Source organism: Anguilla anguilla, chromosome 4 (assembly GCF_013347855.1).
Source record: "Anguilla anguilla isolate fAngAng1 chromosome 4, fAngAng1.pri, whole genome shotgun sequence".
In the NCBI taxonomy this organism is placed as follows: Eukaryota; Metazoa; Chordata; class Actinopteri; order Anguilliformes; family Anguillidae; genus Anguilla; species Anguilla anguilla.
The window spans coordinates 66,622,955-66,648,984 of NC_049204.1; the positions used below are offsets into that span (position 1 = coordinate 66,622,955).

Here is a 26,030-nt window from a genome sequence, read left to right on the forward strand (position 1 = left end):
GGACTTATATAGCTCCATTTGTCTGCAGTATGAGTCAGACCAGAACCACCAATGGCAGCCGTTGTTCCAAAAAAAAAAAAAATATGTCAAACGTGCGGATTTACCTGTTTGTCACGAACGCAGTTCAGTGGAAACGGAAAGTTTCAGTTTCCGCTTTCATTCAGTAGGCAGCAGAAATGAAAGTACCCCACTGCATGTCACTTTTGATACTGCTACAGTTACTGTGCTCCAAAACAGGCATTTAAGTGGATTAGTTAATAAAAAATAATAATAATACTAATCATAATAATAATACTAAACTTTATATAGCACCCTTCAAGCACACATCATAAGGTACATAAGAAATAAGTAAAATAAACTAAAAGTAAAAATTACAATCGTAATAAAGAGACTCAATCAAAAGATTGGCACAACACACATTGAGATAGCAGTTTTTTTTTTTTTTAAACTGCCCAAATTAAAAAACTGTTGCTTCATAGTAAAAAGGTCCTGGGTTCAAATCCCAGCCTGGAGTTTGTATGTTCTCCTTGTGTCTGTGTGGGCTTCTGCAGGTTTCTTCCCACAGTCCAAAGGCATGCAGGTCAGGTTAACTGAAGAGTCTAAATTGGCCATAGGTGTGAGTGAATGGTGTGTGCCCTGCGGTGTACTGGCAACCAGTTCAGGTACTATATTCCTGCCTTTTGCCCAATGCATGCTGGGATACACAACCCCTGGAGAAAATTGGGTGATTCTGACACGTAGAACAGCCTTGCTTGCCAAAAGCCCAATCGATCAAATTTAGCTCAGGCTTCAAACCGGGCCTAGAAACTTCCAGTACAATCGCCTGCGATATGTATTCTCACAATTTATAGATTAATCAGTTATGCTGACTGTGTATCCTTATAATTGGGGGGTCAAAATCAAAGTCATGATTTGGTATTCCTACATACAGTAGGGTTCACATCACATTCATAAAATTAATATCGCATGCCTTGGAAAAAGGAAAAAGGTTTTGATGAACATTCAGATCTAAAAAAAAAAAAAATAAATAAAAAACATGAATGTTGGATTTAAATGAAAAACGATGTGTTTTAACAAAAATAGCCACCAAAAATCATGATTAATGATGGCTCATCAGCTGGCTGGACCTGAGTGAAGCTCTTTCCACTCTTGGTCCCGGGGGGATTACTTTGTACAGTTCTGCTGGTGCTCGATCAGCACCTGTGACTCCCTGAAGCCCTGCCCACACCCGAAGCAGTGGAAGGGGAAAGCGCCGGTGTGGACCCTCAGGTGGACCCTCAGGTACGCCGCACACCTGTAGCTCTTCCCGCAGTGGGAGCAGTGGAACGGCCGCTCGCCCGTGTGGATCCTCAGGTGCGCCTTCAGGACGTGCGCGCACCTGAAGCTCTTCTGGCAGCGGGAGCAGGGGTACGGGCGCTCCCCGGCGTGAGCCTCCTGGTGCCTCGCCAGTTTCGCCGCAGACTCGAAACCCGTCCCGCACCGGACGCAGGGGTGCGGGAGCTCCCCGGCGTGGGTCCGCCGGTGCACGGTCAGGCTGATCAGCTGGCTGTAGCTCTTCCCGCACCGGGAGCAGCGGTAGGGCCGTTCGCCCGTGTGCACGCGCCGGTGCACCGCCAGGCTGCCGGCGTGCCGGAAGCTCCGCCCACACTGGGCGCAGTGGTACAGGCACTCGGCGGCGTGAGTCCGCCGGTGCGTCCGCAGGCTGCTCGGCTGAGTGAAGCGGTCCCCGCACGTGGGGCACTGGAACGGGCGCTCTCCCGTGTGAGTTCGCTGATGATGTTTGAACTGCGTGGTGGACTTGAAGCTCTTCCCGCACTGGGAGCACTGGTACGGGCGCTCCCCCGTGTGGCTGCGCTGGTGTATGGTTAGGTGTGACTTACAGGTGAAGCTCTTCCCGCACTGGGCGCACTGGTGCAGGCGCTCCCCCGTGTGGATTTTCTGGTGTGTTGCCAGGTTTGATGCAGATTTGAAGCTTCTTCCACATAGAGGGCAGGTGTGGGCCCCTGGAGTGCCAGTGTGGGACTGTGTCGGGGTGGGGAGTGTTTTAGGGGGTGTGGGGTGCTCATGTGTGCTGCTGGGAGGCAGTGGGTCCTCTGCTCCGTTTCCTCCAGACCTCAGAATGCTGCTGTGCTCCTCTGGGTGAACCTTCTCAATGTGCTGGTGAAGCTTCGCTTCTTCCATGTGAATGAATGGGCACTGGGAGCAGGAAAACACCTCAGACTCTCCTGTAGGTAGCAAAGACCAGATATAAACAGATTTTTAATATAGTGACATTTTCAATGGATTTCAAAGGTAATAAAGTTAAAAACATTGAAGTCGAAAAAAAAGTTTTTCTTTTTACATGACATACCAGAGGTGCCATTAAAAGAACAGGAAAAGCAGTACAATTCTGTGCTTATGGAAGTTACTGATAATACATACAGCATATACTAATGATAATACATGTATAATATACCAATGATAATATATGCATCATATACCAATGATAAGACATTTATCATATACCAATCATAATACGCAGATCATACACCAATGATAATACATGCATCATATACCAATGATACATATATCATATACCAATGATAATACATTTATCATATACCAATCATAATATGCATATCATACACCAATGATAATACATGCATCATATACCAATGTTGATACATATATCATATACCAATGATAATACACACATCCGCAGTAGTTTACTGATTGGACACAATATTACAACAAAAAATCCAACAAAGAATAAAACAGGAAGTGATTCTTCAGCTACATTACCTTTACTGAAGGAGATAACGGGAGATCCAGGGGAGGGCACTCTAGGCTGCTTGAGCAGACAGGAAGTGACCAAACATGATGAGCCCCCCTCTTCCTGTTGCTTGCAGTTTGATGTCCTTTTTTTCAGCCCTCTGCCGGTTTTAGAGGTTTGTTCCATTTCATCCCCCTCTTCATCTTTCACACCAGCCTCCCTCTTCACCTCCCCACTCTGCCTCTCCCCACCTTCCTCCTCCTCTTCCTTTATGTTGGAGAGAATGAGTTCTTCCCTGTTCATCCCATATCCATTCTTCTCTTCTATACTCTCCTCTACGTCTTCACTTTTAATTAAACTGGATCTCGACTCCACCCCCAGGTAATCTGTGCTTTCCATCGCAGGTTCTGTCTTCATGTCTTCACCTGAAGAGGCGGGGCTTAAGAGCGAAGCACTGATTCTGGTTGGATATTATCTTTAGTGAGCTCTGTGGAATCCACCAATCTTCTCAATGGAGTGATGGAAAGCAGTCTGTCATGGAGTTTGAGAAGATAAATGGAACAGAAACAGGCCAGACCTACTAGCATGTGTAAATACAGTGGTGACAGAGACCTCTGCATGTGAATTTAATTCGTTAAAGGGGTTCACTTAAACAGCAGTACTGAAAATATTAACAATAGTGGGTTCTGAAGTCAACTTAATGTTTAAATTGGGCATTGATTTGAGTACGTAATCATCTTACTCTTGACTGTATAAATGGCTGAGAAAAAATGAACAATAAAATAATTCAATTGTTCAGTTTAAAGATGTCATCACAGTCTAACGTTTAAATCAGATAGTCCATAGGACACCCAGCAGTTTTAGCTAACGTGATCTTTCCAATGCACACATTTCCATGCCAATGCACAGGGATGACTACTCTATTTTTGCTGGTTATGCACGTTTACTTTCCAAGCACACACGTCATATAATGAATGCCTAGTCTATCCCGGAGTCAAAATGCTCTACAACATTATAATGGAAGGAGAACAAACAATGGTGATTTTAAAAAGAGTTCTGAAAAAAAATTGTTCTCTGCTGCGATTTTTTTTGCTGCCAAGATACGCCGTGGAAAGTGCTAACTTGAAAAAACGTCAAGAAGACTTATTTCAACAAGGACAATAACATTACTTCATGCACGAACGATTATGGCTTTTTGTTCGCTAACTTGGTAGCGCTAACAACTTTTCAGTTTATCAGGCCAATATCGATCCTTAACAGGCACTGTGCAACGTACCGTCTCAATTATATTTAAATGTAACCGTCATTAACTCAATATACAGCGAGCTATATTGCAATACCTTCCCCCGGAAAGCTAAAGATTAGGATCCGAGGAGCGTGTGACGAGCTAAGTGGTTTCCGATTGTTTTGGTTAAAAACAAAACAAGGTAGCCAAACACAAACGTGCAGCCTGCTGGTCAGCTCTGTGGGCTAACATCACGAAGCTCTGAAAACGAAAAAAGAGGTTCACACCATCGGCTGGCAGTTCACTGACTAGTTTAGTTAGATTTGCATCTCCCTTAGTGAGCTAGAAACGAATTCATTCAGTGATTCTGTCCAACTGAAAACAGCTATCATAATGCCGATTGATTCTTCCCTTACTTCCTCCGTTTCTTTTCTTTGTTTTTATTGGCGGTTGACAACGAACATTATGGCGCATTACCGCCATCAACTGGGCTGGAGTGCGATCCTGAGGCCACACCCCAGTCGCAAAATATAACAATAAATTATAATGAAGTTTAATAAAAATTTAACTCACGACCATCACTAATAATGACCTTATAAAGTAATAAACGACTGTAATCATATATGCCTGTATATGTATTTCTTTACTTATAAAACCTAAATCCATCAGTTGGCAGCACTTTCTGCCCCACAGCAGGAAGGCCTTGGGTTTGAATCCTGACCGGGACCTTTCTGCATGTCCTCCCATAGTCCAAAGAGATGCACGTGGCAAGACGTGTATCCAGCACTTCTAGGGACCCTGACCAGGAACAAGCAGGTATAGATGGGTGGATGTTGCAAAACCTGGTAGTATGCAGGCTTACATAACAGTGAGCATAAACCTCATTTTTCATTTCCCAGGCCTTATAACACCGTTTCTCTGAGAAGTGGTGAACGGCACAATGTTTGACACCAGGCCAAGCGCATCTGCCGTAACACAGAACACAAACCGTACGGCTTTCCGGATTAAAGGCAAATTTCATTATGGAGAAAGTGGAGTTTCACATAACAATCCCCGTCACAGACCGATTTAAACTGCCCTTCAAAACTGGGAGGCTTTTACCCACACACTTCTCTCGTACCTTGTGTAAAGGGTACAACTGCAGCCCTGGTTGGGAATGAAACCTGCAACCTTTCAGATACAAGCCCATTTCCTTGAACATTTCACCACACAGCAGACCTATACGCTCACTCGTTACCCTGCACCCCTACGGGAGCCAGAACCCACATATGTCCCATCCAATGTCACAACTGCTGTACTCTGTACAGTGCAAACAGCACTTCCCACGTGACTGTGCTATGTCTCTGCACTGCTGTCCAGTAATCCAAGCAGCAACCCAATCTCGTGTTCACACAGCAATCAAAACATGATTTTATTAGAATCATACAGGCACAGTGTTTTCAGATTAACTGTAGCAATACATTGTTGCAATGTAGTGTGCACATCCAAGCCTTGATGTGCAACGCTCCTATGCAATATCACTGAAGTATGATGTAGCTTTCAAATACAGTATCACTGTATGACTTTGCTCTCCTATGCAATATTACTGAGGGGTCATCAGCTGTGTGACTGAGCTCTCTTATGCAATATCACTGAGGGGTCGTCAGCTGGCTGGACTGAGCTCTCCTATGCAATATCACACTGAGCTCTCCTATGCAATGTCACTGATGGGTCGTCAGCTGGCTGGACTGAGTGAAGCTCTTTCCACTCTAACACAGCGGGAACATTTCTGTACAGTTCTGCTGGTGCCCAATCAGAGCTGAAGCCTCTTTGAAGCCCTGGCCACACTGGAAGCAGTGGAACGGGTGATCTCCCGTGTGTATCCTCTGGTGCATTCTGAGATGCTTGGCCAATCTGAAGGTCTTTCCGCAGGCTGAGCAGTGGTACGGGTGCGCGGCCCGGTGAGACTGCTGATGACGCGTCAGCTGCCCAAGACATATGAAGCTCCTCCCACACTGCGGGCATGGGTACGGGCGCTCCCCCGTATGAACCCGCTGGTGTACCGCCAGGTACGACTTGCACCTGAAGCTCTTCCCACACTGGGAACAGAGGTGCGGTCGTTCCCCGCCGTGGGTCCGGTGGTGATCCTTCAGCTCAGAACTACATTTAAAGCTCCTTAAACACTCGGAGCAGTGGTACGGGCGCTTCCCTGTATGAACCCGCTGGTGCACCGCGAGGCCCGACTTGTACCTGAAGCTCTTCCCACACCGGGAACAGAGGTGCGGTCGTTCCCCCCTGTGGGTCTGCTGGTGTTCCGCAAGGTGAGAACTACATTTAAAGCTCTTCTCGCACAGGGAGCAGTGGAACGGACGCTCCATTATATGGGATCGCAGGTGCGTTGTCAAGTGCGATGAACTCTTGAAGCTCTTCCCACACTGGGAGCAGTGGTACGGGCGCTCTCCTGTATGGTTTCGCTCGTGTGTCGTCAGACGTGATTTATATCTGAAGGTCTTTCCACAGTGGGAGCAGGTGTGGGCCCCTGGAGTGCCTGTGTGGGACTGTGTCGGGGTGGGGAGTGTTTTAGGGGGTGTGGGGTGCTCATGTGTGCTGCTGGGAGGCAGTGGGTCCTCTGCTCCGTTTCCTCCAGACCTCAGAATCCTGCTGTGCTCCTCTGGGTGAACCTTCTCAATGTGCTGGTGAATCTTTGCTTCTTCCATGTGAATGAATGGGCACTGGGAGCAGGAAAACACCTCAGACTTTCCTGTAGGAGAAAAAGATGGGAAATGCTGCGACAACTACAACTAATGGGATGCAATATCATTCTAACAGCGTCTAGGTTGTTAAACTTGCATAAAAGGACATGCATTGTTTCTCCTGCCTAAACAAACCTTAACTTTTCATTACACACACTGAGAACGTCATGAATTTATACCTAAAAAGGTTGGCACTGCAACAAAATTTAATTCTGAGATGCCTATGACTATGTCTAAACAGAAAGTTCCGCACATGGATGCCTTGGAGGAAACCACTAGTCTGAGTGAATATTTCGGAGGAGGACAGTAACAATGGCTTTGACTCCACAGCAGAGGGCATGGTTTTATATCACTGAGCATCTACATGCATTCTCAATATATTTTTATTATTGTGCATTACACTCATAAATAAGGAGTACTGAATAATAAATGTCCCATGCAAAATTTTGGGAAGTGTTTGACATGTTGAGCCCATGCTAAAATGCCTTAAATATTTAGATTAAAACAAGCAGAAGTTTCATTTTTTCAACAGCTGCTCTACAAAACTAAATATACGCCATGATTTTACAGTGACATAAGCATCCATTTAAAATGAAACCAGGGGTATTTACTCTTAGTGCTAGCTAACCCACTAGCCCAGAGCCACCAAAATATACCAAAAACAGAAGGATCGACTACAATGTGGTTTCATTTTTACCCAGTTAAGCTAACAATTCCCTATTCCTTTTTAATTTTTTCTTTGCCAATTGAATAAAGCACATGAACTTGCAATACCCGCATGGACCTCCTTAACTGAATGGAAAACATTACAGCCGGATGGCTAATTTGGTAAAACTGTGATATCAAAACACAAACCGACTGTGGCAAAGCTAGCAACCAAACTCCAGTTCCATTGATACCGTATAAAAGCATACTAGTTCACCAACGAGACATTACATTAGATCAACAGTGCTGAAACAGGAAATCTTTACCTGGATTTCCTTTTTGGACGGAGATGACCGGACATCCACTTCCATGATCCAGATCCATGGTCTGTGTTATTTCATCCCCTTCCCTCTGTTCATCCTTATTTTCTCCTTGTTTCCAGTCAAAAGCCTCAACTTCTTCATCTTTCACACCATCCTCCCTCTTCACCTCAATCTTCCTCTCCCCACCTTCCTCCTTCTTCTCTTCCTTTATGTTGTAGAGAATGAGTTCTTCCTCCCTGCTCATCCCATATCCATTCTTCCTCTCTATACTCTCCTCTGTCTCTTCACTTTTAATTGAAGTGGATCTCAGCTCCATCCCTGTGTAATCTGTGCTGTCCATTTTAGAGTGAAGCAGATTATGATTGGATATTTTCTTCAGTGGGCTCTGTGGAATCCACCAATCTTCTAAAAGGAGGAAAGGAGGTAGAGGAGACGATCAAGGAGTGAAGACTTTCTCGGTGGGGGGGGATGTTAAGAGACCGATTTATATTTTAAAAGAAAACTAATATTTGCATTGACTTTAACGCTTGTGTTCTGTTAACTTATTAGCACCTGTGAAACCGTTAACTTTGTTTTAATATATACCCAGGACACTGATTATAAAGGAATAAATACTAAGATTTATGCCAAATGCTCAAGATATTAACAGTATGTAAGTGTGCTTAATGGTCCCCAATTGCCTCTGGTAGACCGCACAGAACAATGCAGTGTTGCTCATTTATGATATAGATGTGATTTATAAACATAAAAAAGAAATCCAACAAAGTAAATGCATGGGGGCAAACTGAAATGAATGGAGCCGAGTAGCCTACGAAGTCGCTTCTTTTGGGAGAGACTTTCATCGATGAAGACAGTATACGGAAACAGTTGATTCTCTGAGTAAAGACGTTGAGTGTGAATCTGTTCTAAATGCAGTCAGGGAAAGCCAAATAATTGATCACAAGATGGAATCCAAATGACCCCGGAGACCACTCACTGTATTTAGATAGAACTGAGAATCTGGTGACTGCAGAGAGCGAACTTCGTGTCAGGTCTTTATATTTTGAATAGATAACCCCTGTTACAGGTAGTACAGTCGTGGGTCTGACTGGCAAATGGGGCTGGCATATACATTGGTGAAAATGTTGTTTAAGCAGAGTACTGACGGGTAGCAGGAGCTACATGGAGCTTCATCTGTTGCGATGGTCTAGGAATAAAAGGTCAACCATCTTGTGAGTTTACGCAAAGGAAAGAAAACCAGCATACAGAGCGTCGCCAGGAACGAGTTTGAATACCACCGTTTTAATCAGTAAAGTCTTCGCAAGTTTAATTAAACTGTCATTATTACAATACGCTAAGGCACTGTCCCCTGACCAAGGCGTATTTCCAACTTGTAGCACGACTCTACTAAATTGGGAGCTACTTTATTTGAAAACGTGTAGACCTGATTAAAAATCGGTGTCCCATCAGTTGCTGGTTAGATAACCCTCAAAACTACGCATATGAGCTAGAAAATCGGTGCATTAAAAGCACTATTTAGAAGGGCAAACTGTGAGACACGGAAAAAGCTTCCGGTAAAAGCTCACGCAAAAAACGAAAACATTAGTCCATTCAAAATAATAACTTGGGCTTGGCTAAATGGACACTTACCTAGTAAACGTAGGCTTATTCGTCATTAAATAGTCGAATAGGTCTATATGTGCTTTGTACTTTAGCAAGCTAAACACTTTTTTTACAAACACTTAATTCCCAAAGAAAGCTGTTTGAAAATAAACGACGACGAGGATCTATGATAGCGAAGGCAACTACAGCAACACAAGTCCCATCCGATTTCCCTGTATCGCCACCTACCTGCCAGGAATGAGAGGAAACTGTCGGTCATAGCGCGAGTACAAAAGAGAAAGTTAACGGAAATATCTTTTTGTGCAAATCTAAAAGGGGTGCCCGGAGGCAGGCAGGCAGTGAGAATACGAATTTGGGAACCTGTGAATTTAACTAATTTAACACTGAGTTCCACTAAACCACTGTTCTAATGAGAAACAACCCCTCTCTGTATTCTTAACCAGCAGGACCGGCGCAGATATTGAAGTTCACTGCATACACAAGGGATTCTGATGGACACTCTTAACCGCACACACGAGCAAGGCAGAACAAATACGCAACAGTACATATTTAATCAATACAAACATGCATGTTTTAATTCCGGTCTTTACAGGCTCAAATGAAAATCAAACCCAACGGTAAATTTCCAAGGTTCACAACAAGCACTGACCGTGTTAATATGCCAAGATAATGAACGTTCCGCACCAACAGATCAGTGACTGAGCTCTCCTATGCAATATCACTGATGGGTCATCAGCTGTGTGACTGAGCTCTCCTATACAATATCACTGATGGGTCATCAGCTGTGTGACTGAGCTCTCCTATACAATATCACTGATGGGTCGTCAGCTGGCTGGACTGAGTGAAGCTCTTTCCACTCTAACACAGCGGGAACATTTCTGTACAGTTCTGCTGGTGCTCAATCAGAGCTGGAGCCTCTTTGAAGCCCTGGCCACACTGGAAGCAGTGGAACGGGTGATCTCCCGTGTGTATCCTCTGGTGCATTCTGAGATGCTTGGCCAATCTGAAGCTCCTCCCACACTGGGAGCAGTGGTGCGGGCGCTTCCCTGTATGAACCCGCTGGTGTACTGTCAGGTACGACTTGCACCTGAAGCTCTTCCCACACTGGGAACAGAGGTGCGGTCGTTCCCCCGTGTGGGTCTGCTGGTGTTCCGCAAGGTGAGAACTACATTTAAAGCTCTTCTCGCACTGGGAGCAGTGGAACGGACGCTCCCCTGTATGGGTTCGCAGGTGCAGTGTCAAGTGCGATGAACTCTTGAAGCTCTTCCCACACTGGGAGCAGTGGTACGGGCGCTCGCCTGTATGGTTTCGCTGGTGCAGTTTCAAGTGTGATGAACTTTTGAAGCTCTCCCCACACTCCGAGCAGAGGTACGGGCGCTCTCCCGAATGAATTCGCTGGTGTGCGGTAAGACCACATGACTCACTGAAGCGCTTCCCGCACTGGGAGCAGTGGAATGGACGCTCTCCTGAATGAGTTCGCTTGTGTACAGTGAAGTAAGACAGAGAATTGAAGCTCTTTCCACACTGGGAGCACTGATACGGCCGTTCACCAGTATGAATTCGCTCATGCGTCCTCAGGCTTGATTTAGATGAAAAGCTCTTCCCACACTGAGAGCAGTTGTTTGGGAGTTCTGGTGTATGAACTCGCTCATGAACTCTCACGTGCGATACAGCTCTGAAACCCTTCCCACACTGGGAGCAGTGGTACGGGCGCTCTCCTGTATGAATCCGCTCGTGTGTCGTCAGACGTGATTTAGATCTGAAGCTCTTCCCACAGTGGGAGCAGGTGTGTGCCCCGGGAGTGCCTGTGTGGGACTGTGTCGAGGTGGGGAGTGTTTTAGGGGGTGTGGGGTGCTCATGTGTGCTGCTGGGAGGCAGTGGGTCCTCTGCTCCGTTTCCTCCAGACCTCAGAATCCTGCTGTGCTCCTCTGGGTGAACCTTCTCAATGTGCTGGTGAAGCTTCGCTTCTTCCATGTGAATGAATGGGCACTGGGAGCAGGCAAACACCTCAGACTCTCCTGTAGGAGAAAAAGATGGGAAATGCTGCAATGTGAACCGAAAACAACAATGACTAATGGGATGCAATATCATTCTAACAGTGTCTATGGTGTTAAACTTGCATAAAAGGACATGCATTGTTTCTCCTGCCTAAACAAACCCTAACTTTTCATTACACACACTGAGAACGTCATGAATTTATACCTAAAAAGGTTGGCACTGCAACAAAATTTTATTCTGAGATGCCTATGACTATGTCTAAACAGAAGTTTCCGCACATGGATGCCTTGGAGGAAACCACTAGTCTGAGTGAATATTTCTGAGGAGGACAGTAACAATGGCTTTGACTCCACAGCAGAGGGCATGGTTTTATATCACTGAGCGTCTACATGCATTCTCAATATATTTTTATTATTGTACATTACGCTCATAAATAAGGAGTACTGAAATATAAATGTCCCATGCAAAATTTTGGGAAGTGTTTGACATGTTGAACCCATGCTAAAATGCTTTAAATATTTATATTAAAACAAGCAGAAGTTTCATTTCTGCAACAGCTGCTCTACAAAACTAAATATATGCCATGATTTTATAGTGACATAAGCATCCATTTAAAATGAAACAAATGATTCCAGGGGTATTTACTCTTAATGCTAGCTAACCCACTAGCCCAGAGCCACCAAAATACACCAAAAACAGAAGGATCGACTACAATGTGGTTTCATTTTTACCCAGTTAAGCTAACAATTCCCTATTCCTTTTTAATTTTTTCTTTGTCAATTGAATAAAGCACATGAACTTGCAATACCCGCATGGACCTCCTTAACTGAATGGAAAACATTACAGCCGGATGGCTAATTTGGTAAAACTGTGATATCAAAACACAAACCGACTGTGGCAAAGCTAGCAACCAAACTCCAGTTCCATTGATACCGTATAAAAGCATTCTAGTTCACCAACGAGACATTACATTAGATCAACAGTGCTGAAACAGGAAATCTTTACCTGGATTTCCTTTTTGGACGGAGATGACCGGACATCCACTTTCATGATCCAGATCCATGGTCTCTGTTGTTTCATCTCCTTCCCTCTGTTCATCCCTCTTTTCTCCTTGTTCCCATTCAAAAGCCTCAACTTCTTCATCTTTCACACCATCCTCCCTCTTCACTTCAATGTTCCTCTCCCCACCTTCCTCCTCCTTCTCTTCCTTTATGTTGGAGAGAATGAGTTCTTCCTCCCTGCTCATCCCATATCCATTCTTCCTCTCTATACTCTCCTCTGTCTCTTCACTTTTAATTGAAGTGGATCTCAGCTCCATCCCTGTGTAATCTGTGCTGTCCATCTTAGAGTGAAGCAGATTATGATTGGGTATTTGCTTCAGTGGGCTCTGTGGAATCCACAAATCTTCTAAATGGAGGAAAGGAGGTAGAGGAGACGATCAAGGAGTGAAGACTGGGGGGGGGGGGGGGGGGGGGGGGGGGTGTTAAGAGACCGGTTTATATTTTAAAAGAAAACTAATATTTGCATTGACTTTAACGCTTGTGTTCTGTTAACTTATTAGCACCTGTGAAACCGTTACCTTTGGTTTAATATATACCTAGGACACTGATTATAAAGGAATAAATACTAAGATTTATGCCAAATGCTCAAGATATTAACAGTATGTAAGTGTGCTTAATGGTCCCCATTTGCCTCTGGTAGACCGCACAGAACAATGCAGTGTTGCTCATTTATGATATAGATGTGATTTATAAACATAAAAAAGAAATCCAACAAAGTAAATGCATGGGGGCAAACTGAAATGAATGGAGCCGATTAGCCTACGAAGTCGCTTCTTTTGGGAGAGACTTTCATCGATGAAGACAGTATACGGAAACAGTTGATTCTCTGAGTAAAGACGTTGAGTGTGAATCTGTTCTAAATGCAGTCAGGGAAAGCCAAATAATTGATCAAGATGGAATCCAAATGACCCCGGAGACCACTCACTGTATTTAGATAGAACTGAGAATCTGGTGACTGCAGAGAGCGAACTTCGTGTCAGGTCTTTATATTTTGAAAAGATAACCCCTGTTACAGGTAGTACAGTCGTTGGCAAATGGGGCTGGCATATACATTGGTGAAAATGTTGTTTAAGCAGAGCACTGACGGGTAGCAGGAGCTACAAGGAGCTTCATCTGTTGCGATGGTCTAGGAATAAAAGGTCAACCATCTTGTGAGTTTACGCAAAGGAAAGAAAATCAGCATACAGAGGGTCGCCAGGAACGAGTTTGAATACCACCGTTTTAATCAGTAAAGTCTTCGCAAGTTTAATTAAACTGTCATTATTACAATACGCTAAGGCACTGTCCCCTGACCAAGGCGTATTTCCAACTTGTAGCACGACTCTACTTAATTGGGAGCTACTTTATTTGAAAACGTGTAGACCTGATTAAAAATCAGTGTCCCATCAGTTGCTGGTTAGATCACCCTCAAAACTACGCAAATGAGCTAGAAAATCGGTGCATTAAAACCACTATTTAGAAGGGCAAACTGTGTGACACGGAAAATGCTTCCAGTAAAAGCTCACGCTAAAAATGAAAACATTAGTCCATTCAAAATAATAACATGGGCTTGGCTAAATGGACACTTACCTAGTAAACGTAGGCTTCTTCGTCATTAAATAGTCGAATAGGTCTATATGTGCTTTGTACTTTAGCAAGCTAAACACTTAATTCCCAAAGAAAGCTGTTTGAAAATAAACGACGACGAGGATCTATGACAGCGAAGGCAACTACAGCAACACAAGTCCCATCCGATTTCCCTGTATCGCCATCTACCTGCCAGGAATGAGAGGAGAGTGTCGGTCATAGCGTGAGGACAAAAGAGAAAGTTAACGGAAACCCCTTTTTGAGCAAATCTACAAGGGGTGCCCAGAGGCAGGCAGGCAGTGAGATTACGAATTTGGGAACCTGTGAATTTAGCTAATTTAACACTGAGTTCCACTAAACCACTGTTCTAATGAGAAAAAACCCCTCTCTGTATTCTTAACAAGCAGGACCGGCGCAGATATTGAAGTTCACTGCATACACAAGGGATTCTGATGGACACTCTTAACAACCGCATACATGGGCAAGGCAGAACAAATACGCAACAGTACATATTTAATCAATACAAACATACATGTTTTAATTACGTCTTTACAAGCTCAAATCAAAATCAAACCCAACGGTAAATTTTCAAGGTTCACAAGCACTGACCGTCTTAATATGCCAAGATAATGAGCGTTCCATACCAATAGAGCAGTGTGATACTACGTCAAAGTCAAAAGCACGTTGCCTTTTAAGTTTCAGAACCGGGTGTGTACTAGAATGTTCTAGAATACATCCCAGGTGTGGCACAGCCCTTGTCCACTCAAGCAAAGGATTTAACTTGACTTTCAACAGAAACGTATCCAGCCACATGAATCGATGTATAAATATCTCTCTATATAAATACTGATACATGGTTCATTTATGGTCCTTGTGTCCTTAAAATGCAGCCATGTCATACAGTTGAGACATAATCTGTTTCTACAACACACACACACACACACACACAGTGGACCAAATACATAACCCCTCCAACCCCTAATGTCTCCAAACACGACAACAATTTATTTCATGTTCTTGTGTGTCATGGGAGTTTTCTTCCTCCCCATCTTTAGTCACTAAACTTTCATATTGAAATGATTTCATTCACCAAATAAATCAACACCGTCGTACAAATAGTGAATGACAGATGTGCATGTTTGTAATTCAACCAAATTCACGGTGGTCAATGAAATAATTAACATCTGTGAAGTTCCTTTCATGGATATCGAAGTGCTTTAGAGTCAGACTGTTTGTGAAATGAGTCAAGGACCAAGTTCATTTGTCTTCAAGTGTACTCAACATCTGTGCACTTAATACTTTTCCTTTTTCACTGAATGCTTTTTTTTCCCTGTATATTAAAAGTGTAATTAAAAACAAAAAGGCCGGAAAGAACAATGGCCACTGATTACCGCAGAGAGACAGACTATTGCTTTGGTCTCTCTCCAGTGTGAGTTTTCTGGAGATGTACCAGCTGTACTGCAGTTCTCAAACTTCCCACATTTTTAGCCAACTACATGTTCTCCACTTTAATTTTTTGGCGTAATGTCCGATTACTTTATTCACAGAAGCTCTCTTAACGCTTAGTGCACTCTCCTGCAAGGATATTCTGGTGTGCATTCACGTTTTATTTACATGTGAAGCTCTTCCCACACTGGGCAAAGTGTTATGGCTGCTCTCCTGTATGAATTCGCTGGTGTACTCTTAAGTTTGACGCATATCTGAAGGTCTTCTCACAGAGGGAGCAGTGGTACGGGCGCACTCCCGTATGACGACGCTGGTGTGATGACAGACTGCTGGAATGGCTGAAGGTCTCCCCACACTGGGAGCACTGGTACGGACGCTCTCCTGTATGAATTCGCTGGTGTACTGTCAGGTCCGATGCAAACCTGAAGCTCTTCTCACACTGGGTGCACTGGTATGGGCGCTCTCCCGTATGACGACGCTGATGTGACTTCAAACTGCTGGGATGATTGAAGGTCTGTTCGCACTGGGTGCAGTGGTACGGGCGCTCTCCCGTATGACGACGCTCATGTGACCTGAGACTGCTGGAATGACTAAAGGTTTGTCCACACTGGGAGCAGTGGTACGGGCGCTCTCCCGTATGACGACGCATGTGCTCTGTCAGACTGCTTGACTGTGTGAAGCTCTCCCCACACTGGGAGCAGTGGTAGGGGCGCTCTCCAGTATGAATTCGCTTATGACACATCAGCTGTAAAGGACATATGAAATTCTTCCCACATTGGGAGCAGTGGTATGGGCGCTCCCCTGTATGAGTTCGCTGGTGAACAGTCAGGTAGGATTTACACCTGAAGCTCTTCTCACACTGGGAGCAGTGGTACGGACGCTCCCCTGTATGAGTTCGCTGGTGAACCGTCAGGTAGGATTTACACCTGAAGCTCTTCTCACATTGGGAGCAGTGGTATGGGCGCTCCCCTGTATGAGTTCGCTTGTGTACCCTCAAATAAGACGGAGACTTGAAGCTCTTCCCACACTGGGAGCAGGCAAACGCCTCAGATTGCCCTGTAGGAAGAGAAGACAGTATGTTTCTTGATATGGACATTTTTATAATACAAGTGAAAATGGAGAAAATATACAAATGGAAACCAAAAGCAGCTGAAGCTGAAGGTACTAGTAGGCCTGTACCAGTTATACAATTTCACAACTACAGCTAAAGCAGCCAGTTTTAATTTAAATTCAGTTGGACAGTACTATTCCAAATCAAGACATGAACACTGATCACAGTGCATCTCCCATCTGCCACCAGTTTAGTTGAACTTCTTTCTGCCATCACCAGCCTCGCCATCAACCAAAACAAAAAGCACTTTCCAGCTGCTCAGTCTACTTGTTCAGGACATTGTTCTGCACTGAATCAAACTCATAACAATAAGATTGGTACTGTGATGGTTACTTTTGGTTAGGAGCTTTGTGGTTGATGGGGGTATCCTTAACTCAACTGAGCTAGCAAGCAAAGAAAAAAAAAAACACTAGCCTTGCCAGCTCTATTCCCCAACAGAACAAGTGAGAGGCCACAGGGAATTAATGAAGGGACACTGCTGGCAGGACCATCCTGTGCCACCCCTGTTCTACAGCAGGAACAGGCCCCCACCATCTCATCGCACACTAGTGACCCCTGCTGGTTAATCAGACGCCCTCAAGCTTACCCCTTTTCAAACCTGACTATGACTATATCAGACTACATGAGGAATCTGATGCAACTACAACTATAGCTGAACATACAAAGGTTTTGCCTTAGTTCCTATTACATTTACAAAACATTACGTATAGATAAGCTTATAAATACATATATTTTCCACCTGTATTTCCTGCCCTGGGGGAGTTGACAGGAGATGCAGGGGTGGGCAGTCTAGATGGCTCAAGTAAACAGGAAGTGATGGGGGATGGCAAGCTCTCCTCTTCCTGCTTCAAATCTGATATTCTGTCCATTTGGGGGGTTTGGTCCATCCAATCTCCCTCCCTCTGTTCACCCCCCTCAAATGCTGGGTTCCAGTCATTTCTTTCAACCTCTTCATCTTTCACATCATCCTCCCTCTTCACCTCCCCACTCTGCCTCTCCCCACCTTCCTCCTCCTCCTCTTCCTTTATGTTGGAGAGAATGAGTTCTTCCTCCCTGCTCATCCCATATCCATTCTTCCTCTCTATACTCTCCTCTACTTCTTCGCTTTTAATCAAACTGGATCTAAACTCCACCTCTGTGTAATCTGTGCTGTCCATTGCAGGCTCTGTCTTCATGTCTTCACCTGAAGAGGCGGGGCTTGAAGCTCCTAGAATGATACACTTATTCTGATTGGATATTTTCTTCAGTGAGCTCTGTGGAATCCACCAACTGTCTAAAGGGGGGAAAGGATGGCGAGGAGACAGTTGGTCATGGTCATCTCTGAGGAGAGAAGAGAGTTAACTGAAACAAACCCCTTTACATTAAAATGGAATCCTTATTATTTGCATTAAGTACTTTAATGAACACTTCACAAAGACTTTAAATGCAAGAAGTGATTCCCGACTGTCTCACATAGCAAGGTTAAACTATACATAAAACTATTTACAGAAAATACCTTATTAGCCTACCAGAAAACAGAGGCTTTGATTTGTAGTTCCCCTCCAATTAGCTTGTGTTACAGCTTCAGGGACAGGTATACAAGACTGCCACCAGCACAAGACTTTCAAAGATAAAGATTATGTACTGAAATACAGTATTTTAATCTTTAGCCTCATCTTCAAAAAAAAACAAAAAAAAAACAAAAAAAACTGAGTATGGATCTTCTCTAATATGTTGACATATTCCATGAAACCAGACCTTAGAAGTGATCTATATGAGACCCATTAGCCAATGTTTAACACAAACAAATCTGACCACGGCTACCCCATGCTTTCATTCATAAATGTTTCCACTATCATATGCAAATTTTGTGACACTACAATGTTAAATCATCCTCTTAGTTTCATTGCAAATTATTTAAAGAATAGTGCATGACGGCAGTGGCATATTGTCATTAGATCTACATCGCTGCTAAGGGGTGTCGTTCGGCCCGACACCAGAGGACCGCGACCCCATTAGCTTTGATACAATCACAACAGAACATATTTTATTTTATTAATTTGATTACAAGAATAATCTCAAATAAGGTAGTTCCCGCCCGGCTGCCTGCAAATAGTGTCAATCTCTTTTGTTCTACCAAGCTAGTTAACGCCTTTTTGACGTATATTCGCATTGATCCACATCAGATACTTTCAAATGTTCCCATTTCGTGACTGAGGATCGTTAGATGTAACGGTTTTTTTTATTTAAATTTTGACTTGAAAGACTGCCTAGTAGCGTACCAATAATTTAAACAGGACTGCAAAGACGCACCAGACTACACAGCCGTGGTACACCGGTTAGTAGTATTACATGGCTATTAACCAATCAGATTGCGAGATTTGTCCTACCCGTTTTATAAATCTATTTAAAATGTAGTAACGTCAACTGATTAATTTGCCTGAACAGCAAGTGCAAAGTTCCGGAAAACTGAAAAGCTTAACGACCAGTAGCCTACTTGACCAGCGAAACGCATGAAGACTTAAGTAACTCCACAACGAGTAGCAGGGTCCAAAATAATCTATACAAGGTAGCCTATAGTCGATAGTTTGTATTTTAAATTGTTCATGCAGCTAGTTAGACTTTTTGTTTTCGTTTTTGTATTCTAGTGTGCCATGTTTTCACCTTTTAGCTTTGCTAAACGTTGATTCGTCAGCGTTAAACTGATTAGAGAATTAACTAACGTTAGCTAGTTTGTAGACTATGTTGCCAGTTAAAGTACGGTAAGTCCAAACAACAAATTGTTGCTTGGTAAATTAAAATAGTGAGATGACACACCGCAGGCTGTTTAAAATATAGCTTTTAAAGTTGTGTTGTCCGTCTTTGGCGAGTAATTACCAGACAGACATGAAGCGACATATGGCACTCAAACCGGTGGAATATCATGAATATTGGGATGGTTAACGTTTAGGGGCTTGCCGACACGACGCGAACAACACCCCCTAGTCGTGCCAATATTCATGATAACACGGGTTCTTGTGCCATGTCGCTTTAATCAGTTTCCGTTTTAGCTGCTGGCTCGACAGCCACACAAAAGCGTACTTGAGACAGTAAACCTGGGCCAACTGAGTACATGGGAAACCACGTGACACGGAAAAAGCCACAATAATTAGGCTAGAAATAGACTAAATATTACAAAGTTAATTCTAAACGACAATAGCTTTGGGTAGGTTAAATGGGCACTTACCAAGTAAACGTCGGCTTCTTGGTTTATTAATGGTGTAATGTCGGCGCTCGGCACTTTAGCAGTGGGTATTCGTGAAGCAGGAGTTTTTGTATTGTGTACATATACTGATTGTGCAGCGCATCACTGTAAAACTGCCTAAACCACTTTCCGAATTTCCGCAACCTGATCTCAGCTGCCCAGTCTGAAAATAAATGACGAGGATCAAACAGTAACTGGCAGCGAAAGCATCTACAGACACACCAGTCCCCGTCCCATTCCCCTCTATCGCCATCTACCGCTCCGGAGCGAATTACGCTCACTCGCTTCGACTGCACTTGGGAGAAATATCGCTCAAGCATGGAATTAACTAACTTATACATCCGAAATGATGACTAACTTTATCAAATCGTTTAATGTAGACTGCGCTATTACTACAGCAGAACATGTACACTTGGAAAATCAGACAAATCCGAACACTGAAAAAAAAAGGCAGCAACAATAAGAGCCTAGCCAAGGTACCGTAATGGTTGGATAATATAAACAAATGCTTCCATTTTTGATACGTTAACCTTCTCTGATTTTGTCACAGAGTGAAACATATTTCTGCCTCACTGATAATTCCTGTAGGATCATTAGCGACACAATTTAGATACTATATCAACAACGCTCCAAGAGAACACATCTGCATTTCCTTTCCTGGAGATGATCATACTCTAGGCCAGTGGTCCCCAGTCTTATCCATAAAGGGCCAGCGTGGGTACACACACCCGATTCTACTAATCAAGGTGCTTAGCAAAGACTTGTGTGGTTTATTAGTAGATTAAGACTGGGGACCCCAGTCTCTAAAACGTGTAAAGCATCTAATTAAGAAAAATTAACAGCTTGTTAAAATTCTGGGATTGCAGTTGAGGTTGAAAACCAGCGTACACAGTGGTCCCCCAGGACTGAGTGTGAGAGCCACTGCTCCAGGCCGTTTGAGTTGACAGGAAGCTACCAGAAATGGCCACCCTCCTGTTGCTTGCCAGGGAATTTTTTTCAGCCCTCTGTCAGTTTTTTGTTTTTTAAAGTTTTGTTGTACTTGATCTCTCTCCCTCTGTTCAAACTCTATTAGGGGAACTACTGGAGGTGTACAGTGAAAGCCCCAGATACACTGCTTGTGAATTTAACTCGTATAACAGAATTACACTAAACCCCTGGGCCAGTGAGAAAGAGTACCACTCTATACTCTTAACCAGTAAGACCAGTGCAGATACACAACTTTACTGCACACACAAGGGAACCTACTGAGCACTTTAGACGACTGCATACATAGGTAAGAGAATATGCAACAGTACATATTTCATCAAAAACAAATTATAATTATATTTGCACTTCAGTCTTTAACAAGCTCAAATCAAAATCACTCCCAACAGTGAATTTTTAAGTTTTACAACATAAGCGCTCACCGTTTTAATCTGACCATCTGAATTTTCCACACCAACAGACCAGTGTGGGACTAGCATGTTGCCTTGGAACTTCCAGAACTCGGTATGTACACGGAATGTTCTAGAATAAATCCGAGGTGTGGTGCTGCCCTTCTCCACTCAAGCAGAGGGCTTAAAACTTGAATTTAAATAATATCCAGCCATATCAACAGATCATAACATGTAGAAATACTGTATAATCTCCATAAACACGGACAAACAGTTCAGAGGTCCTTGAGTCCTTAAAATGGAGGAAAGCCACGTCATACAGCTGAGACAATTCAGCGGACCAAATGCAATAACCCTCCAGCCCCAGACATCACCAACCATTACAGCATTTTATTCAAATGGACAACTGACACCAACTGAATATTTCATGCTCTTGTGAGCCACAGAAGTTTTCTTCCTCCCCATCTTTAATCACTAAACTTTCATACTGAAATTACTTCAGTCCCCAGAGAAATTAACACCATTGTACAAATAGTGAATGATAGTGAATGCATGTGTCTAATCCCACCAAATTCACAGTGGTCAACAAAATAAATAACATCTGTGAAGTTCCTTTCATGGATATCAAAGTGCTTTAGAGTCAGACTTTGTAAAAAGAGTCAAGGACCAAGTTCATTTGTCTCCAAGCGTACTTAACATCTTTGTACTTAATACGTTTCCTTTTTCACTGAATACTAAAAATGTAATTAAAAAAAGACCAGATACAACCTTAACTCAAACAATGGGCACGTCAGAATCTCACATTAGTCTCTCCAGAGTTTTCTGGGGATGGACCAGAAGTTCTGAAATGTTTTTAAATCCACATACACGCTCTCCACTTTTGGAATTTGTCAGTGTGATGTCTGACTACTTTATTCAGTGAAGCTCTGTTAACACTTAGTGCACTCTCCTGTAAGGGTGTTCTGGTGTACATTCATGTTTGATTTACATGTGAAGCTCTTCCCACACTGGGCACAGAGTTATGGGTGCTCCCCTGTATGAATGTGCTGGTGAGCTGTTAGGTTTGACGCAAATCTGAAGGTCTTCTCGCATTTGGAGCAGTGGTACGGGCGCTCTCCTGTATGACGACGCTGGTGTGATGACAGACTGCTGGAATGGCTGAAGGTCTCCCCACACTGGGAGCACTGGTACGGACGCTCTCCTGTATGAATTCGCTGGTGTACTGTCAGGTCCGATGCAAACCTGAAGCTCTTCTCACACTGGGTGCACTGGTATGGGCGCTCTCCCGTATGGCGACGCTGGTGTGACTTCAGACTGCTGGCATGATTGAAGGTCTGTTCACACTGGGTGCAGTGGTACGGGCGCTCTCCCGTATGACGACGCTCGTGTGACTTCAGACTGCTGGAATGACTAAAGGTTTGTCCACACAGGGAGCAGTGGAATGGTCGCTCTCCCGTATGACGACGCATATGCTCTGTCAGACTCCCTGAATGAGTGAAGCTCTCCCCACACTGGGAGCAGTGGTAGGGGCGCTCCCCTGTATGAATCCGCTTGTGTCTGTTAAAAGCATTGGAGTGGGTGAAGGTCTTCCCACACTCAGAGCAGCGGTACGGGCGCTCTCCGGTGTGGATCCTCACATGTTCTCTCAGGTGTGATAAAAACCTGAAGCTCTTGCTACACTGAGGGCAGTGGTATGGGTTCTCCACCAATGAATGGGTTCGCTCGTGCGTGGTCAGACGTGACTTTGTTTCGAAACTCTTCTCACACGTGGAGCAGTGGTACGGGCACTCTCCTGTGTGGATATGCTGGTGTACCGTCAAGCGCGATTTGAACCTGAAGCTCTTCCCACACTGAGAGCAGTTGTACGGGAGTTCTGGTGTATGAATTCGCTCATGAACTCTCACGTGCGATACAGATCTGAAACCCTTCCCACACTGGGAGCAGTGGTACGGGCGCTCTCCTGTATGAATCCGCTCGTGTGTCGTCAGACGTGATTTAGATCTGAAGCTCTTCCCACAGTGGGAGCAGGTGTGGGCCCCTGGAGTGCCTGTGTGGGACTGTGTCGGGGTGGGGAGTGTTTTAGGGGGTGTGGGGTGCTCATGTGTGCTGCTGGGAGGCAGTGGGTCCTCTGCTCCGTTTCCTCCAGACCTCAGAATCCTGCTGTGCTCCTCTGGGTGAACCTTCTCAATGTGCTGGTGAAGCTTCACTTCTTCCATGTGAATGAATGGGCACTGGGAGCAGGCAAACACCTCAGACTCTCCTGTAGGTAGCAAAGACCAGATATAAACAGATTTTTAATATAGTGACATTTTCAATGGATTTCAAAGGTAATAAAGTTAGAAACATTGAAGTCGAAAAAAAAGTTTTTCTTTTTACATGACATACCAGAGGTGCCATTAAAAGAACAGGAAAAGCAGTACAATTCTGTGCTTATGGAAATTACTGATAATACATACAGCATATACTAATGATAATACATGTATAATATACCAATGATAAGACATTTATCATATACCAATCATAATACGCAGATCATACACCAATGATAATACATGCATCATATACCAATGTTGATACATATATCATATACCAATGATAATACACACATTCGCAGTAGTTTACTGATTGGACACAATATTACAATAAAAAAATCCAACAAAGAATAAAACAGGAAGTGATTCTTCAGCTACATTACCTTTACTGAAGGAGATAACAGGAGATCCAAGGGAGGGCACTCTAGGCTGCTTGAGCAGACAGGAAGTGACCAAACATGATGAGCCCTCCTCTTCCTGTTGCTTGCAGTTTGATGTCCTTTTTGTCAGCCCTCTGCCAGTTTTAGAGGTTTGTTCCATTTCATCCCCCTCTTCATCTTTCACACCAGCCTCCCTCTTCACCTCCCCACTCTGCCTCTGCCAACCTTCCTCCTCCTCTTCCTTTATGTTGGAGAGAATGAGTTCTTCCTCCCTGCTCATCCCATATCCATTCTTTCTCTCTATACCCTCCTCTATGTCTTCACTTTTAATCAGAGTGGATCTGAACTCCAGCCCTGTGTCATCTGTGCTGTCCATCACAGGCTCTGTCTTGAGTCTTCACCTGAAGAGGCGGGGCTTAAAGCTCTTAAGAGTGAAGCACAGATTCAGGTTGGATAGTTTATTTTGTGAGCTCTGGAATCAACTAATCTTATAAAGGGAAGGAAGGGTGAGAGGAGACAGTCGGTCATGGAGAGAGGGGTTTCTGAAGACTGAGGATAGAAATATCTATATGGAGAGAAGACAGGTACATTTACATGAATATCCAAGCCAAAGGCGGACATTATGCGAAACCAAATTTTATGACCCAGCTCGAAAGCAAACTAGCTGTTAAATCTATTTTAGGATGTGTTAGAGCGACAGATTTAACGAACTCATTAAGCTATTCAATACGCCTTGGTAACAAATGTTAGGCCTACAAAAATAAGCGTATGTAAAACCTACATCGTAGGCAGTCGCGACCATACTGCTTTGAGCGGCGCTAGTGCATTGTAATTAGTCTAGTCACTTTCGCATTTTCATTATAATATTGTCTTGATTTTTATTTTGAAAAATCACTTCCAGAGATTTCCGTTCCAAACCAACACTGCTTCCTCGGCATAAGTTTGCAGTTCTGGTGCACAGAAAACGTACGCAGCGACCGTTCACTGGACTGTAATCACAGCGCTTTACACCAGCGAACGCATAACCCCAACAGAGACTTTATCGCCACCATGTGCACAAATAGGACACACATTTTCAACGCAATGTGTCAACTTTTGTTTTGCTAATGTAGCCTCATTGCTTAATCTAAAATATACGCCAAGCCTACTAACTTGTACGAGAACAGCAGTAACATGGAATCATCTTGTAAAATCCACAATGACAAATTCGATTCCAAACGTTTCTCCGCTTGTTTTTCCATCTAAACAAGTTGCTTGGCTATTTAACAGACATCCTTCCATTTATCAGAGCTGATGTCTGTGTTTATTCGGTTCTTTCATAGCGTATTGCCGTCTCTTCTGCTTGACGTGTAAACACTAGAATAGAAAGCTAGCTAAGATGGAAGCATGGAAATCCTACTGTTTGGCGAATAAACAGCTTCGCGGCGTCGTTAGTTGGGCAAGCTAGATGGCAATCTGCAAAATTACTTGTTCGCTACTGAGAAAGTCATTTACTCACCATTGCAAGTTATCATGATCCACATCTGCCAAACATTTCTCGCTGGCTGATCTCAAATTCGTGTCTTAAAACAAACAACGAGGCTTTCGCTGACAGTGAAGGCCTCTACAAATACCCCAGTACAAACAGTCCTCTATCGCCATCTGTCCCGGAGGTGCACTATAACACACGGACGCTCTCCGAGAAAGTACAATTCCCACGCTCGTATGGCTGTTCTGCGCTGACGGGGTGAGCGGTTCTTATACAGTTCAGTGGGGGTTCTTAACCATAGACATATATACACATATGTCTATGTTCTTGACGATAGACTGTGAGGATTACGCAAGCCAATCGCTTGCCTCTTTCGCAAATACGGCAGCTGAGTTCAGTCAAAGTTATTGAGTGGGATGAAAATGCAGAATTCCCGACCTACGTGCAGGACTCAGACGCCCACTAACAGTACAGACAGGCCCACATGTGTTATATGTAGTTGAAAGAGAGGAGGGACCTCTCTCCTCCTGGCCCATGCACAATGAACGATCGAGGAAAGATCCAAGAAATATTGGTCTCTCTTCCCTTTTAAATATTATTATTATTTCAGGAAAATATAACATTTTAAGGTGATAAGAAAATTAACCCTCTGGTCTGACATTGATTTTTTGAGAGACACACACTCTCAGATTTTGACTCTTTATTTAGGTCCACATTTTATAAAATACATCCTAACGGCCCAAATATATTTCAGTTGCTGTCTGAAGGCCTTCACTTGAGTAGCAGAAAGAGTACCAGTAGGGATAAAGCAAA

The 26,030-nt window shown here is 43.8% G+C and overlaps 2 protein-coding genes across 11 annotated transcripts in view; one reads left to right on the top strand and one right to left on the bottom strand.

The window, feature by feature from the left end:
* The window catches only part of LOC118225953 (tripartite motif-containing protein 16-like), a 972,804-nt gene that overhangs the window by 368,433 nt on the left and 578,341 nt on the right, over positions 1-26,030 (top strand). The window lies entirely within an intron of this gene.
* LOC118225988 (zinc finger protein 501-like) lies at positions 432-25,578 on the bottom strand. 10 transcript variants are annotated; one of them, XR_004764933.1, is made up of 4 exons: positions 9,307-9,385; positions 7,681-8,082; positions 5,659-6,717; positions 432-1,127 (listed from the first exon to the last, which is right to left on the bottom strand). XR_004764933.1 is itself a non-coding variant. In XM_035415189.1 (3 exons), the coding sequence occupies exons 2-3, from the start codon at positions 8,015-8,017 to the stop codon at positions 1,165-1,167; spliced, it is 1,398 nt and encodes a 465-aa protein (XP_035271080.1). In that variant the 5' UTR covers positions 8,018-8,079; positions 13,908-14,198; the 3' UTR covers positions 432-1,164. The 10 variants fall into 10 exon arrangements, 9 of the variants coding, with proteins under 9 accessions (XP_035271080.1, XP_035271078.1, XP_035271079.1 ...); XM_035415189.1 differs by lacking the exons at positions 5,659-6,717; positions 9,307-9,385 and adding an exon at positions 13,908-14,198 and having other exon boundaries at positions 432-2,225; positions 7,681-8,079; XM_035415187.1 differs by lacking the exons at positions 5,659-6,717; positions 9,307-9,385 and adding an exon at positions 13,908-14,196 and having other exon boundaries at positions 432-2,225.